At 31.0% G+C, this 15,152-nt stretch overlaps 1 protein-coding gene across 4 annotated transcripts; it reads left to right on the plus strand.

Annotated features, from left to right (window-relative positions):
* Positions 1–6,236: 6,236 nt before the first annotated feature.
* On the plus strand, positions 6,237–12,062 carry LOC115715581 (two-component response regulator-like APRR2). Of its 4 annotated transcripts, none has more exons than XM_030644216.2 (12): positions 6,237–6,557; positions 7,187–7,398; positions 7,992–8,071; positions 8,169–8,235; positions 8,423–8,469; positions 8,698–8,775; positions 8,888–9,577; positions 9,690–9,830; positions 10,079–10,351; positions 10,496–10,573; positions 10,677–10,754; positions 11,186–12,062. In XM_030644216.2, the coding sequence occupies exons 2-12, from the start codon at positions 7,269–7,271 to the stop codon at positions 11,375–11,377; spliced, it is 1,854 nt and encodes a 617-aa protein (XP_030500076.2). In that variant the 5' UTR covers positions 6,237–6,557; positions 7,187–7,268; the 3' UTR covers positions 11,378–12,062. The 4 variants fall into 4 exon arrangements, with proteins under 4 accessions (XP_030500076.2, XP_030500077.2, XP_060972061.1 ...); XM_030644217.2 differs by having other exon boundaries at positions 6,377–6,557; positions 7,191–7,398; XM_061116078.1 differs by lacking the exon at positions 6,237–6,557 and adding an exon at positions 6,581–6,671.
* Positions 12,063–15,152: the final 3,090 nt, after the last annotated feature.

Below are 15,152 nucleotides of genomic sequence, written 5' to 3' on the forward strand. Positions count from 1 at the left end.
GGGTCGGAGTCGGGGTCTGGGTTCGAGGTTCGGGGTCCGGGTCCGGGTCCGAGTCCGAGTCCCGGTCCGAGATCCGGGTGGTTCGGGTCTGGGTCCAGGTCCGAGTCCGAGTCCGGGTCTGAGATCCGGGTTGTCCGGGTCCGGGTCTGGGGTCCAGGCCGGGGTCCAGGGTCTGGGTCTTGGTCCAGGTCCGGGTCCGGGTCGGAGATTGGTGTTGACTCCAAATTCTTTGTAAATATTATAATACAAGCTAATACGGACCATTTATTATGTATTAAATAATACAACATACATTGTATTAAAAAATTTGGTCGTAATAATTAATACAATACATTGCTTAATCCAAATATAGTGTTATTTATTATTTATTATAATACAATCCTTATACGGCGTACCAAACGAGCCCTAAATGTATAGAGTAAAAGGAAAATATTATACGAAGAATGAACACAAACGTTACTTACACACACTTAAAAAAATGCATTTAGTAACTTTATAGTGATAATTTTTTTAATCATATCACAATAAAAAAAAAATTGACTAAATATCACTTTAGTTGTCACAAAAAATTGATTGTTATTAAAAAAATAGTATTTATAAATTGTTACTAAATTTTTTATTATAATAAATTACAATTTTTGTGAATAATATTTTTACTCTATGTTTGGTAGGGAAAAAATGGGAGGAAAAAAATATAAAGTAGAAAGAGAGAAAAAAATAAAATATAAGTGTTTAGTAAAAAAGAATAAAAAAGAAAAGAGAAAAGTGGAGAGAATCATTTTAAGTAGAGCTTACCAAAAATTTTCTCCTCCAATTTGGAAAGAAATATTTTATAAAACAATTAACATAAGTAATTTAAGGATAATATAGTTATTTTAGAATTCTGTCCTTCAAATCTACCAAACACACAAAAAAATAAATAAATAAATAAATATTTTCCCCTTCTATAGTTTTTTTTTTTTTTGGGAAATTTTAAAATATCCTTCTTTTATGTTTTGTTTATAATTTTATGGCTTAGAATTTTTAATTATAAAAATATGTTTGTAAATTTTTTAAAAAATAACTAAAAAAAAACAAAAAATTAATCTCATGATAACTATAAATAAACTATAAAATAAAGAGTAATTTGCATCATAAATATTTAAGTTTAACTTCCAGTTGCAAATAAATACTTAAATTTAATTTTTGGCGGTAATAATACCTTAGTTATATTTCTGGAAGTCTATAGGTACCTAACCGTTAAATATTAAGCCATTAAATCCACGTGTCATTTTCTTATTAGTATATTTGAATTAATTTTTTTTAAATAATAAAAATTTAATGACTTGGACCAATCAGGAATTGTCACGTGGTAATTTACTTAACCAGGTACCTACAGAAGTTTTAAAATTATAACTAGGGTTATTACCGCCAAAAATTAAACTTAGGTATTTATTTGCAACTGGAAGTTAAACTTAGGTATTTTTGCCGCAAATTACTCTAAAATAAACTAGAAAAACAACCTCACAACAATTATAAAACAACTATAAATAAATTATAAAACAACTAAAAAAATGATTTACTATTTTTACTAGAGAGATATTTTTGTAAATAAAAAATTTTAAAGAGTCAAAATTAAAAAAAAAAATTGTGTTAACGTATTTTTGTAATTTTTTTTTTCAAAATTTTAATTTATTATGTAATTTTTTTTAGAATATGTTTGATAGAGATGAAGAGTGTAGGATGGGTGAGTTTTTTTACTTATACATTTAATCACATCAAAATAACATCTATCTTAAGATTGGTATTAAGAAAAGAGAGGAAAAGAATGGTTTAAAGTGTAAATATAAAATTAGTATAAAATATATCTATTTTCTTTCTTATTAAACAATAAAATTTTGCTCTCCCTAATCTCACTCTCCATCCCTCTATATTTCCTTTATACTTGATATAGTGTTGGTCATAAACATTTAAATTATAACATAAACATAATTTTACTTTTTTAGTAACAAAATTTTAACTCTAAAGAGCCAAGCTAGGTACATATATAAAACAAAATTATTGTTTCTGAATACATATATAATGCAAGAACAAGATGTATAGCTGGATTTGTGAAAACATGTGGATAAACTAAATTAAGGAGAAAGGGTTTCAATATATTTTTTTGTCAAAAAATGAGAAAAGAGAAGATTTTTTCTAATTAAAACAATGGGTAGCATATATAGATTGACAAAAGAGTTAGGTGTGTATGTATGCATGTTTTGTAATTGCCAATGATATAGTTGATAAAAGAGAATTGTTAAAATATATTATTGGTGTCTAACATCCTCCTCGGTGTCATACTGATATTGTTATAATTAAGTATCGAGTTTTATATAACTTAAGAAAATAGTTTTTAGAGAATTCGCTAATCAATTATAGAACGCCATCTATAAAAGATTTTGGGTACCACTGACACTCAATAATAATCTTCTAAAGTGCTAATTACACTTTTGAAATATTTTAGGACAGGGCTTTGTCACTCTAAAAATTTCATATTAAAATATATTGTTTTCTTTTTTGAAAGAAACATATTTAAATTCTCTAGCTAAAAAAACACAACTTTTGATTATTATAATAATTAAATTTTCATTCAAAGAAAAATAATTAAAAAAATAAAATAAAAAACAGTTAGAGTTCTACTACTATCTGGTTTGATTTAAACTGGTACCAAATTTTATTTATTTATTTTGAGTGACTTTATTATCATATCGTTTACGTATCAAACTTTATAAAGAAAAATGTAGTTTACTTTTGAAAAAACGTGAAGTGGTAAAATTAAAAAGAAATAATAGTAATGGCAGGTTCCAATATGTTATTTACTAGTTTCAGAATAAAATTGTCGTTGAAATTTGTCTGTGTTTTGTCCCACATTATTTATATGTGAGTAATTTTTGATTAAATGTGTGGGATTGAAATATTTATTTTCTTAGTAATTTTTTAACATAGTGATTATAATCACTTATGAATTTACGTTACAAAAATTTAAAATCAGTGCAAGACACTCCTCGAACTAAGATAACTCATCGTCTTATCGAAAAACATGTTATATCAAACTATGGGTTGCTAAAATCTTAACGCGAACCACATGGGACAAAATTACTCATAAAAATTTAGACAATAAAACTATAACGTCTTCAAAGAGTATCTCAACACATTGAAAAATACTTTCCCATTATTAATAGCTATCACTAGAGGGCCTAGAGCCGAAACTAAAAATAAAAACATCGCATACCAAATCAAAAAATATATATATTAGAATGACAATCTTCAACATAAAAACTTAGAATTTAACACACAATCTATTTTACTAGCTCAACAGTATTAAAAAACTAAAAACTCATAAAGAAATTCTAACTATAATACTGTAAAATTTTATTATACGCTTGTACAATTTTTTTAGTAAAATTTTATTATACGCTCAATATTATAATACTATTACAGAAAAATATTGACTTTTGTTGTTGTTACTTTCATAACATGATTTTGAAGATTTAATTACTGAATTGAATGAAAGATCAATAGATGAATCATAACCCTATCTCATTTCCTTTTTGGAAGGAAGGTATCTACTAATTTTTTGATTCTCAATTAGTAAGAGAGATGTTGAACTAAAAAATAGGTTCTAAAAGCTAAAAAAAACATCTTAGCAATTTCACTAATCAAGTTATTGATATTCCTCAAGAAAATTGTAATCTTTGTTATTTTAAGTATTTTTATGTTATTTTACATAAACATATGTAACAATATTTAGTTACTAAATATATTAATTTTTAGCTAATAATATTTGTTTAACCCCACTCTAGCTATGTTGGTAGGAAGGAAAGAAGGAAAGAGAGGGAAATGAATGGAGAGACTAAAAAGGAGAGAGAGGAGAAGGGAAAAGTTTTAAGGATGTGCAGAAAATCATCCAATCTAATTATTAATTGATATAATAGAATTGAACATCCAATCATAATTGGATTGGATTGGATGTAAATTTAAAAATTCAATTGAGATCAAATCGGTTGTTGGATGAAACATCCGATCCAATAGATAACCGAACCGAACCAATTCAATTATCATTCAATAGTCATTTACTTATACTTATATATTTTTAAAATACATTTATAATTTTATATATTTAATATATTTTATTTTAAAAAAAACTTAGATCTAAAATATTTATTTTTATCTTCCTAAACATTAATCAAATTGTCAATGCGCATTGAATAAGTTTTATATTTTTGCAGTTTTATATGAGTTCATGAGAATTAAGTTGGATTAAACTAATGTTTATTATGTATATTGGATAATTAGGTTTTAAATTATGTTATTTTTTTAAATATTTATCTCTTAAGGAAATCAACTTAAGTGGTAACTAAAATAGATTGGATGGATCTAAACTAATCTAACAGAAAACCAGTTAAAAGCTAAAGCGACAATCCAGAAAGGTGCCTGCAATATGGTATCTGATGGTAAAGACACCAAGATCTGGGAGGATCCCTAGATTCCTCATGAACTAGACTTCTATCCCACTCCTATGGTAATCATTCCCTTGGGCTCAATGTAGTCGCGGATCTTCTCACAGAGAGGTAATTAGGACCTCCAGAAGCTTCATTCCTTATTTGATCAGGAAACAACCCAAGCTATTTTAAAAGGAAGAAAACCTTTGAGTAAAGGGAGGGATTCTTGGGTTTGGATGAAGGAAAGCAGTGGTAAGTTCTCTTGTAAGTCTGCATACTTAATTCAGGCTCTTCAACGAGCCCCCCTTTATGATGTCTCGCCCTCCTTTTGGAACAAACTTTGGAATAGTAAAATACTAGAGCGCCATAAGATTCTGTAGTGGAGTATCCTTTCTAATGCGATTCCAGTTCGTTATATCCTTAATAGGAGGTTCTAGTTAGAAAATCCCCTATGCCCTATTTGTGGGGTTGAGGAAGAATCAATGGAGCATCTCTTCCTTCATTGCAAATTGGCTTATCATTTATGGAGGTCTTTCCCGTAGAGTAGTTTCCTTGTTCTCGACACTAGTATTCGTATGTGAGATTGAGTAAAGTTTCTTTGGAATTTAAAAGACAAGGGCATTGATGTGATGAAGTTTTTCAGTATGCGTCCATTATGGTGGGCACCATTTGGCGGGCACGGAACGATAAGATTCATAATAATAATCTGGGTAGCATTAAGTTTTACATTGACTCTATCTATTTTTGCTATACTAAGTATCGAGTTTCTTTCTCAGTTGCCTAACCTACAGTGCGTAGAGATATTTGGTGCCCCTTCCAATTGACTGGATCAAACTGAACTGCGATGTCAAAGTAAGTTCGGAGCACATGTGTATTGCTATGGTCGCTATAAATCATTTGGGTGCGGTCTGTTGGGTGACTACGTCAAGTCTTGACTTTTCAAATGTTCTTAGTGGTGAAGTTGATGCTTTGCTCTGGATGCGACAGCTGAGAAAGGGTGCAGTTTTGTAATTGTTGAAAGTGACTCTAAGGTGGTGATCAACTCTTTTATTGGGCTGAGTTCAGATGAGAGATTGAAAACTACTCGCGTAACTGTCGATACACTTCTTCTACTTTTGTTAGTTGTAATTTTTCTAATATCAATCGATCTTGTAATTTTGTTGCCCATAACATGACTAAATGTGTGTTTATTCACAATAGGTACAACTATTAAAATGTTGAAGACTTACCGTCAGACTTATTTTGTAATGATCACAAAATCTAATTTTATTATTCTATATATTACACTTTTTTTTAAAAAAAAGAAGCTTAATAGTAAAAATGAATACAAGGAAGGGTAATCTAGTAAAGTAGGGTACCTTAATAATAAATTATTATTATTATTGAATAAGAAAGTAATAAATTATTAGTTGAGTATCATATGATATGATATCTATTATCTACCGAAGTCACCAACCTATAAAATAATATAAATATAAGTTAAAAAGAGTCACGATATTATATAATATCTAATTAATTTAATCAGTTAAAATGAGTTCCAAAAATGATTCTTTTCCAAAAGGTTATGAGAAAATATTATTAAAAAACTCCAATAGTAATTCCAAAAGATACACAGTACAATTCAGTGATGCAGAAGGTACAATCTCTTAAAAGCACAAAGTTTTTTTTTTTTTTTCCCTTGAAGAAAAAAAAAACATTTTCTGGGTAATCTGTGAGGAAAAAGCCAGTGAAAAAAAAAATATAAAAAAAATTCCTTTAGAGAGAGAAAGAGAGAGAAAAGGCAAATGCCCCTTTGGATATTCTGTGTGGTCCGTAAAATTTCAACTGATGGCAACTGTTCAAATGTCACAGACACCCTTCAGAGAACGCACTTACTCCTCTCTCTCTATATGTCTCTCTCTCTCTCTCTCTCTCTCTCTCTCTCTCTCTCTCTCTGTCTCTCTCTTAATTTTGCATATAACCAAATGAGAAGTTGGAGTAATAAGAGGGTCTGAGGGGATCTTCTTCTTCTTCTCTCTTCCTTATTTCTCTACTTATTAGAGCCAACAAAGTTGGAAAGAGAGGTTTTTTATTCAAGTCACTTATTAAAGAGTGGTAAAAATCATGACTTTTGTTCTTTGGTGCATTATGTTTGTGTAATTAATGATATATGGTGGTGTAGTCTTAGTCTCTGGGATGAGTTTTCTTTCTTTCTCTTGTTTTTATTTGGTGGGTTTAGTGTCTAATATGGTTGTTTCTAATTATCTTCTCTGCATGCAAGTCTTGTTGCTTTTTAATCTTTTTTTTAAGCTCTTTTTCTGCTTTTCCTTGTTGGGTTTTTCATATATTTTACTTTCTTCTAAGGTTTTTGTGTTTACTTAACCATGGTTAAGCTGGTTTTTCCTATATCTAACGTATTACTTTTACTAATGTGCAAAAGTTTTGGTTTTGATCATCTGGGGTGCTTATTATTCATAACTGTACTTGTTTACATGTTGAAATTACTGTTTTTATGGAACTTGGGTATTCAACAAACTTGTCAGATCAGACTGTATTTCTATCTTTTATGGACTATACATGTGCAGTTTCCATTTAGTATTTTTATTCATTTTATTTTGCTGTGATTTATTATTTATATATATTTTCTTAGTTGGAATAGTAGCTAGAGAGATCAAGATTATTATAGATCAAGCAAAGATGGGTCTGATTTGTGATATTATTATTTTTTTTGAATCACCATGCAGAAGTAAGTAAGTGGATGTTTTATAAGAGGAAAAATCTGCTAAACTACTCCAAGAGGGCCTGAGAAACGATGCCAAACCAGCTATGGTTTGCACTGCTAATGACTTGGAAGAATGGAAAGATTTCCCAAAGGGTCTTAGGGTGCTTGTCCTTGATCAAGACACCACTTCTGCTACCAATATAAGATCAAATCTTGAGGCAATGGATTATGTTGGTTAGTGATTCTTAGCTCTTAACTTCTTTGTTTGTTATGTTTCTGTAGCTGTTTAGTTTCCTAAACCAGAAATTTTTTAGTTTCACTCATTTTTCTTCATTACTTATTACTAATCCTTAAACCTTTCATAAAGTTTATTTTCTGTATTATTAAATGAGCTCTTTAAATCACAAGCTACTTTTAAACCCACCCCCCTTTTTTCTTTCATTTCCCCATTTGGTCCATTTTGTCAAGTATTGATTAAAAGTTTCTTTTTTTACCTTAAAGGGTGGTAGTGATTGCTTACTTTTGTTGCTTTTAATAACCCATTTTGATCTCATTTCCTTTTATATCTTTAAGCTGTTGATTCTGATAATTAGTAACCAGGCTTTGAACATTTTCTTTGATGGGGTAAAATACAAAAAAACATAAGTTTATTTATTTAGTTTTTGTACTTTAGATCTTAAATGTAATTATTTCTAGATCCAAGTTTATTTATTGTAAACAGTGAAAATTTAAACTGTTTGATATTCTTTTCTTGTGTCTTTTATCAAAGTTGGTTGTTTGTAACTGGTTACATCTGTTCATAGCTTTTCCATTATTAACTTTTGCAGTTTCAATATTTTGCAATGAGAGTGAGGCCATCTCTGCGTTTTCGAGTACACCCGAAAGTTTTCATCTTGCTATAGTAGAGGTGATGATGAAATTCAATTAAAACAAAAGCATGACAAGCATTGATGGAACATGGATGAGTTATATAATGCTCTAAGTTTCATCTATTATGGTTACAGGTGAATACGAGCAACGAAAATGAGACATTCAAGTTTCTTGAAACTGCGAAGGAGTTGCCTATCATAAGTAAGTTCACAAGATAGACAATGTAATCATTTTTTTGCAGATATAATAGTGTTTTTTTTTATATATTTGCTATAGTTCTTCATACTTTCAATTTGTTGATTGAATGAATATGGAAGTCATGTAAGGGGAAAGAAATCATCTCATGAAGCAATTTAGTTTCTAACGAAAAAGTTGTTTTCTTTTACAGTGACTTCGACTGTTCATTGCTTGAGCACCATGATGAAGTGCATAGCAGTAAGTTATCTGATTTGGCTCCCTACTAATGTTGTACATAAAACTATTGATGTTTATATTGATGTTTAGTTAATTTTGAATTAATCTTAGCCAGAATTCGATCTTATAGCGTATAATTTTCTGGTTTAAATTGCTTAAGTTTGTCATGATATCACATGAAAAAAGAATATATATACTGTACTTTCCATTGTTGTAACAGTTCATTCATATCTGATAATTCATTTTCAGCTTGGTGCAGTTGAATTCTTGCCAAAACCGCTCTCTGAGGACAAGCTTAGGAATATCTGGCAGCACGTTGTTCATAAGGTCTGCGGATTGCTAACAATATGTGCCCTTTTTCATTTATATATTTCTTTTTTGGAAGTGTTGTTAAATCCTGCAAACTTCATATTTCTGATTCTGTTAATGATATGAGCAGGCATTTAATGCAGGAGGTGGTACTCCCCCTGAGCCGCTCAAGCCCGTCAAAGAATCGATAGCATCAATGCTGCATCTTAAGCTTGAAAAGGAAGAACCAAATACTACAATCTCAATTGAAGTAGAAAATTTGTCTGGGAATAAGGAAAATAATCACGAGCAATCAGCAGGAAGTGATAAGTATCCGGCTCCTTCAACCCCACAGCTAAAGCAAGGAGCACGGTTACTTGATGATGGAGACTGCCAAGATCAAACTAATTGCTCAACTGAGAAAGAGAACGGGGAGCAGGATGGTGAATCTAAATCTGTCGAAACTACATATGGCGACTCAGTTGCTGAAGAAGATACTCTCTTAATTGGCGAGCCTGAGATGCAGGCTAAGTCTATTGTCAAGGAGGAGGAGGATTCTGTTGATGGTTCCAAGAATGAGAGTGAGAGTCACATGTCTCCTCACTTACATAATGATGATAGTCCCAACAATGCTATATCTCCTCACTTACATAATGTTGATTGTCCCAACAATGTTATATCTCCTCATCTTCATAATGATGATAATTCCAACAATGTTATGTTCCCTCAACTACATAATGATGATAGTCCCAACAATGTGATTGGTGGTGCTAACCAACCAAGCAAAGCTTCTGCTTTGACTAATTCTTCTATGTCAAAATCAAATAGGAAGAAGATGAAGGTAAGATAAAATTGTAAGAAGTTGTAGGTTGTATTGGATTTAGTATCGAAAAAGAGGGTAAAAAACTCATCATAGTTTTATTTCATTTTGTGAATCTAATTTTCGGTTTCAGGTAGACTGGACACCTGAGCTCCACAAGAAATTTGTTCATGCAGTGGAGCAGCTAGGGGTGGATCAAGCCATTCCTTCTCGAATACTCGAACTTATGAAAGTTGAAGGCTTGACGAGGCACAATGTAGCTAGCCACCTCCAGGTTGGTGTTTGTTTCCCTTTATTCCCAATGATTAATATCTAAGTTAGAGAATTGTACTCATAAGATTATGTACATTAAAAATTAGCCTTTGGTATTTGGTTGTTGTCTGCTAGTGAGAAACTCATGGAAGCTATGCCAAAATTGTTTTTTGACACTGAACAAACAAAACACCATTATCTATGCAACCCATGAGACTTGGGGATCTATTCTTCATGTAGACTTAACAATATGCTTTATTCTTCATTTAGAAATATCGAATGCATAAGAGGCACATTTTACCCAAGGAAGAAGACCGAAGATGGCCAAGACCAAGAGATCCGGTGCAAAAGAATTATTATCCGCATCAACCTATCATGGCCTATCCTTCATATCATTCTAACCATGCCGTGCCAGTAGCACCAGTCTATTCTATGTGGGGGCAACCGGGAAACCATCCTGCCAGTGTCCATATGTGGGGATCTCCTGCTTATCATACTCCATGGCAATCTGCGGAAAGTTGGCAGTGGAAATCTTTCCCTGGGGTAAGAATTTTAATTTTCTACCTTATTAGAACCGTTGTGCATATGGTCTCCTTTCGAACATGCTTATTTGACCATAGTGTTAAAAGCTTATGAAAAATAGTAATAGGGAATCTAAAGTGTGAATTTGTATAATGTGAAATTCAGATGCATGCTGATGCATGGGGTTGCCCGGTAATGCCACCACCTCCTCACAGTCCATATGCCTCATATGCTCCTCAAGTGGTATACCAATCAAATATTGTTAATATATTTGCTGTGTCATTTCTTAATGGCATTCATGCATCATTCTACTAACATTTCTTTCGCCATCTTTTTAAATTCGCAGAATGTATCAGGTTTCCACAACACGGGTGCAGTCAATAATGTATGCAGCATGCCACAGAACACTTTCGACGTTCAACCGGTAACATTAGAGCTTTATCCTCATTGTTCATGAAAAGAAAAGTCTTTTTTTTTTCGGTTGCTATTGGATATTAAAGCACTCAATACACTATTTTCATTCCACAAGAATGTAAAATCTAGACATGAATTGGCAACAATGGTAAGAATTACACATGAGAATTTTGCAGCATGGCCACAACTAAGCCGCACTAAAACTGTTTTATGTTACATCCAATAAATTAACATCTAATTCTGAAAACTACTCTTTGAAAGATCCATGTTTGACATTAGTGACTTGACTTACACATCATGCGCGTGGAAATGTTTAGTCATTGCCCCACTTTCCTGATAATGTAGAAATGAAAGTTTGACTTGATCATAAGATAATCCCAAAGATGTGATAGTCCCATAATTTTTATTTTCCTCTTAGCATGTATTCTTCTGTTATTTCAGGCAGAAGAGGTAATTGACAAGGTTGTGAAGGAAGCAATAAGCAAGCCATGGCTACCTCTTCCTTTGGGGCTCAAACCTCCTTCAACTGATAGTGTACTATATGAGCTCTCAAGGCAAGGCATCTCAAACATCCCACCTCATTTAGGCAACTCAGATTCATTATGCCATGGCAGAACTTTACATCATGATTAAATTCCTGATAAAAAAGGACAGTCCTAGTTGGTATCATTCAATCAAGTTTATGGTCTTGTTTGGCAACAATTTTGTCTAGGAAAGATTAAATATATAAAATAAGTAAAAGAAGAGTTTTAGGCCTTTAGCTACATGTTGAGACTTTATTGATGAAGACCAGCTCAGCTTGATAAGGTGCTCTCCCCCACCACTACCAACAACAAGACACTGAATTTCTAGCCTAGTCAGAGAGAGAGAGATGTACAAAATAAAAAGGGAAAAATGAATGAGTGAGATGATGAACAATGGTCCAAAAATTGCAGCAGTTGTACTTGGACAGCTGAGAGTTTGCCACGTATGTGAATTTTGTACCACATATGACATGAGAAACATATATGGCTGTAAATAGATCCTAACAAGAGTGGTTCCCACTTGGGGGGTTGTAATTTTTTTAATGTTTTTTCAAGTTTTGTTTTAGGAGTTATGAATTGAAGGAGATGGGGTTTGATCTGATGGGGGCATGGTGCAACAATTTATAGTGTGTTTCTTTGTTTTTCTTTTTGTTGGGTGGGAGCCAAATTGTGGCAGTAGAAAAAAGCTGCATGCCTTAATAAATGAAGGTACAGTTTCAATCATAGACCATAGAATAGTGTTTTACCTAGCTGGACTTTGTGAATAAATTTGACTTGAGCTTAGTTGATGCTGACTCTGACCCTTACACAGTATCAAGAAATTTATTTTATTATTATTTTTTTTGGGACCTTTATTGATATGAACAATCTAGATGTGTAGGTCCTTTTCTTCTTATATGAAGTTCATTGCTGTCCCAATTGAAGATATTTAGCATATGATCATATAAATGGTTAAAAGGGCATGTCATATCTTAAATGAGTGTTACTACATAAATGGTCATTATGAAGTTTGTGTATAGAATATAGATGCACTTAATGTATTTTTGTTTTTGAAATTGATGATAGTAAAAGATAAATTTCAAATAACATCTTCAAGGTATGCTATGCTGCATGATTTTTTCTTTGTCTTTACTCTTGCTTTCCATCTCACTAGTCACTATCTTTCTTTTAATTAAATAAATTAATAAATAATCTTCAATTTAGTTTATGAAAATGTCTTTAGAGATAAATGGGAACTGCCAAAAACGTTATGGACTTTTTGGAGGTATATTCCTGGTAGAAATGCCTTAATAATGTAATTTGTGGAAATTCAACTATTCTTTACTCTTTTCTCAATTTTTCTTTTTCTCAATATGCTTTAATATAATTTGTTATTTAATTCATTTCCAAAACATGAAATATATATTTTTTTAAAAAAAATTAAGTTGCTGATATTTTAATTTACTAAATGTGTTTAAAAGAATTTAAATTTGTTTTCGATACTGTAAATTATTTGGAAATTTTTAAAGATTTACAAAAATAGTACTCCTTTTGCTAAAAGATAATTGATCTTCATTGATAGGCAATAGTCAAAAAGGTACAAAATATGAGCAATTACTCATGCCACTAGACTTTTGCTTGTTTCATTGTCAAAGGTTGGCTAAGAAAATGTGCAATGGTGTGTGGGCAACTTTGTTACAATGAGTGAATGAGATAGTATGGGAAGTTCTACATAAATTAACACATCCGCAAACAATCAGTTTCCACAACCACAGACACAAGCAAAGAAGAATACCTTGAAGCACCCTAGTGCTCCTGCAGCATAGGGCCTCATTGTAGAAGAGAAAGGAGTCTGAAGAGTTCAAACAAATCCCATCACATTTATGAGTAAACCTCCATTCCCACTTCTATGTTTAGGGCATCAATCGCTGCATCGACATTTAAGTTTTATCATAACTTCATTTGGTGGCATTGTAGTTTCTGACATTGTTTGGATGTGTAATGTTCAGTTTTTATTTAGTCATAGGGAGACCAATGAGGCAGCTCATAGACTTGCTAAGTTAATTCTTTTCTCTGGTTCTGAGCATGTTTGGTGGCCGAGTTATCCCGATTCAGTTGTTTGTTTGATTTTAGTTGATTTAGACCCTTTTATTATTGAATCATATTTATTCAAAAAAAAAAAAAAAAGACCAAGCGTTGTCCAACATCGCAACAGTTATAACTATGAGAAGCACAAGAGACCAATTGATACAAACTCATCCTCTATCCAACTATTTTCATGCACCTAAACTTAACTAGTTCCCCAAAGACAATACTAGATGTTTCTCTATTTATTCTTTAGTGATGGTACATATATTGTTAGAATTTGGAAATAAGATGAATGAGGTTCATCTCAAAAGCAATTCGCAATGGGAGGAGTAGCCCATTCCTCTTATATATCACAATTTATTTCTACACATTTGCAATGTGGGACTAACTCTTAATATATACAAGAATAAACTCATAAAAATAAGTAGAGGAATGAAATTTATCATTCACTTAATTTGGGATTGAACAAATGGTGTGTTTCAACTTAGCATAGCCCCAAAGTACATCATTACAAAGAGGACATAGATAAGAAATTGGCATCCTATCTCTAAAAATGCCACCTTTGGGTCTGAATTGTCAATGATTAGTGTGTAAAATTACATTTATTAGATTGTACATATATAAAATGAAATTTTAGTTATTTGTCTCACAATTTTCATTACAAAAATAATTCGTTTAACATGTTATTTAATCAAATTTGTGTTATATTGCAGATTTTGCGCATAATTGATAGAAGTTAAAATAATGGGATAATTATATCAAACATAAATTTTTATGCTTGATTTTTTTTTTAAAATTTTTTTTTTACGGAATTTTATAAAAATACAAGAAAAATAAATGAACGTAACCCAAAAATAACATCTAAATAATAACAAAACAACATAAAAAATAATACACAAATAACAAAAAATTAACAATAAAATAATAAGAGTACAACATAAAAAGATTATGTAAATAAAATCTAAAAAACTGTAAAAATGTTAAAATTTCTATAAATACCATATTTTTATGTTGTTTTTCTATTCTTTTTGAAATTATCCCTAAAAATAAAAGTATCAAAGATTAAAAGCCCAAAGATAAGAAGGCCTAACTTTCCTTACATGGGCTACACACTTCACTTTAGTGCCAATGTTTGTTTCAATACTCTTTTACAAGAGAAAACCAAAAATACTCCAAAAGAAATTTAGTTAATTTTTACCCTTTTTTACAAACTTTATTATTGTTTAATGCGTGGAGTTTACTTTTCAAAACATTATGTTTATATTTTTAAGATCACTATTTTAAATTTTAAAGGTGTGAGAATTATTTTTTATGGTGTGGAGTTTACTATTTGATAGGAGCAAAATTGGTAGTAGTTAAAAAAATGGTAAAAATGAAAGGCATCAACATAAAAAGTGAAAAAGTACACATTATGAGTTCTTCTACAATTTGTACAAAAAATATGGCTTTTATTTTATGGGAAAAATTCAAAAAGATATGGGAAAAATTGTATAAAATATCTAGTTACCCTAAAGAAGTAACTGGTTAGTGGTTACCCTAAACATTTTTCCTTGTAACTTTTTCTTTTATATATAAAATTTCCCTCAAGATAATTTTTTTTCGAAAAATAACAACCATATTTTTGCAATCTTTGCCCAAAAAAAAAACGTAAAAATAAAAATTCCCCACTTAAAAAATTAGGGTGATTCTACAATGCACACCTTTAAAAGGGATGTACTGATACACCCTTGACTTGTTTTGACATCTAGAAAAATTTTTTAGTCTAATTTTTTTTCATATTCATGTACGTTATAGCTATTTAAGATAACTTACAAAAT

Source organism: Cannabis sativa, chromosome 5, assembly GCF_029168945.1.
Source record: "Cannabis sativa cultivar Pink pepper isolate KNU-18-1 chromosome 5, ASM2916894v1, whole genome shotgun sequence".
NCBI lineage: Eukaryota > Viridiplantae > Streptophyta > Magnoliopsida > Rosales > Cannabaceae > Cannabis > Cannabis sativa.